This window comes from Eimeria acervulina, genomic scaffold (assembly GCF_000499425.1).
Source record: "Eimeria acervulina Houghton genomic scaffold, Eah_scaff933, whole genome shotgun sequence".
NCBI lineage: Eukaryota > Apicomplexa > Conoidasida > Eucoccidiorida > Eimeriidae > Eimeria > Eimeria acervulina.
Window position 1 is genome coordinate 1,027 of NW_013547068.1, and position 1,474 is coordinate 2,500.

At 51.1% G+C, this 1,474-nt stretch overlaps 1 protein-coding gene across 1 annotated transcript in view; it reads right to left on the minus strand.

The window, feature by feature from the left end:
• Positions 1-330: 330 nt before the first annotated feature.
• The window catches only part of EAH_00052370 (Rab5a-prov protein, related), a gene marked incomplete at both ends in the record, with an annotated part of 2,580 nt that continues 1,436 nt past the window's right edge, over positions 331-1,474 (minus strand). Inside the window, 4 exons of the mRNA XM_013391153.1 lie at positions 331-454; positions 546-652; positions 966-1,018; positions 1,235-1,350. Of these exons, the coding sequence (XP_013246607.1) occupies positions 331-454; positions 546-652; positions 966-1,018; positions 1,235-1,350 (400 nt within the window). The remainder of the gene's footprint in view (positions 455-545; positions 653-965; positions 1,019-1,234; positions 1,351-1,474) is intronic.

The following is a 1,474-nucleotide window of genomic DNA, read 5'->3' on the forward strand; positions in this document are numbered from 1 at the left end:
GTTGCTGCAGCCGCTGCAGAACCGCGACCTTGAAGCTGTTGCTGTTTTGTTTATTTGAAAGCCTGCTTGAGGGTCTTGCTCCTTTCGGCTCTTAGGCAGTCTCCGTGCTGCAGCAGCAGCAGCAGCAGCAGCAGCAGCAGCAGCAGCAGCAGCAGAAGCAGCAGCAGCACAAGTAGAAGCAAGTTAGCAGAAGCAGCAGCAGAAGCAGATCCAGCAAAATAGAGAGCAGCAGATAAAGAGGTAAAAGGAGACAGATAAAGACAAAAGGAGACAGCTAGAGAGACAAGAAGAGACAGATAAAAAGATAAAAGGAGACAGATAAAGAGACAGCTAAAGTGAAGAGACAGACAAAGACAAGAAGAGACAGCTCGAAGGACAAAAGGAGACAGATAAAGAAACAAAGAAGAAGTTAAAGGCGTAGACAAACACAGAAACAAAGCGAGCACCGCACAAACTGAAAAACAAACGAAGGAGACAAAACCTGCAACAGCAGCAGCAGCAGCAGCAGCAGCAGCAGCAAACTGCACAGGTTGAGGTGTACGTACACCGCAGCCTCACCTATTTCATAAAACAACTCATTTACATTCTGTCCCGTCTTTGCTGAAGTTTCGATGAAGAAGATGCCCTGCTCGTCAGCAAACTGCTGCGCCTCCTGACAGCAGCAGCAGCAGCAGCAGCAGCAGCAGCAGGAGTGCAGCAACAGCAGCAGGAGTGCAGCAGCAGAAGCAGGAGTGCAGCAACAGCACCAGGAAAGATTGCAGCAGCAGCACCAGCAGCAGCAACAGCACCAGCAGCAGCAACAGCAGGAGTGTAGCACTGCTAGCTGCTGGGATTAACGCAGCAGCAGCAGCAAAATGCAGCAGCAGCAGCAGCGCGTGCTGCAGCAGGAACGTCAGCAGTGACTTAAGCGCATGCCCTCGCGTCAGTAAACCCTAAACCCTAAACCCTAAACCCTAAACCCTCACCTGCGTTTTCACGGCTCGTTCAGCGGCGAGATCGATTTTGTTGCCCGCTAATGCTGGAAATAACAGCAACAAACCTAAACCCTAAACCCTAAACCCTAAACCCTAAACCCTAAACCTCAAACCCCAGGCTCTAAACCCTAAACCCAAGACGCTGAAGCTCTGTCCCGCGGGGTGCGCATTTTATAGCCGAAACTGCCCGCACTTAAAGACTCCAAACCCTAAAGCCTAAACCCTAAACCCTAAACCCTAAACCCTAAACCCCCGCTGACCCATAACAATAGAAGACTTGTCGCTGATTGCTTGCAGCTCCGCCACCCACGACTTCGCTCCCTCAAAGGACTCCCGGCTAGTCGTATCAAATACAATAACTGCTGCTGCTGCACCCCTGCAGCAGCAGCAGCAGCAGCAGCAGCAGCAGAAGCAGCAGCACACCATTGCTGAATCAGAGCAGCATCACTGTCAAAAGCGCAGCAAACAGAAATACGCCTGCATGATTTTGCTGCTAGTTG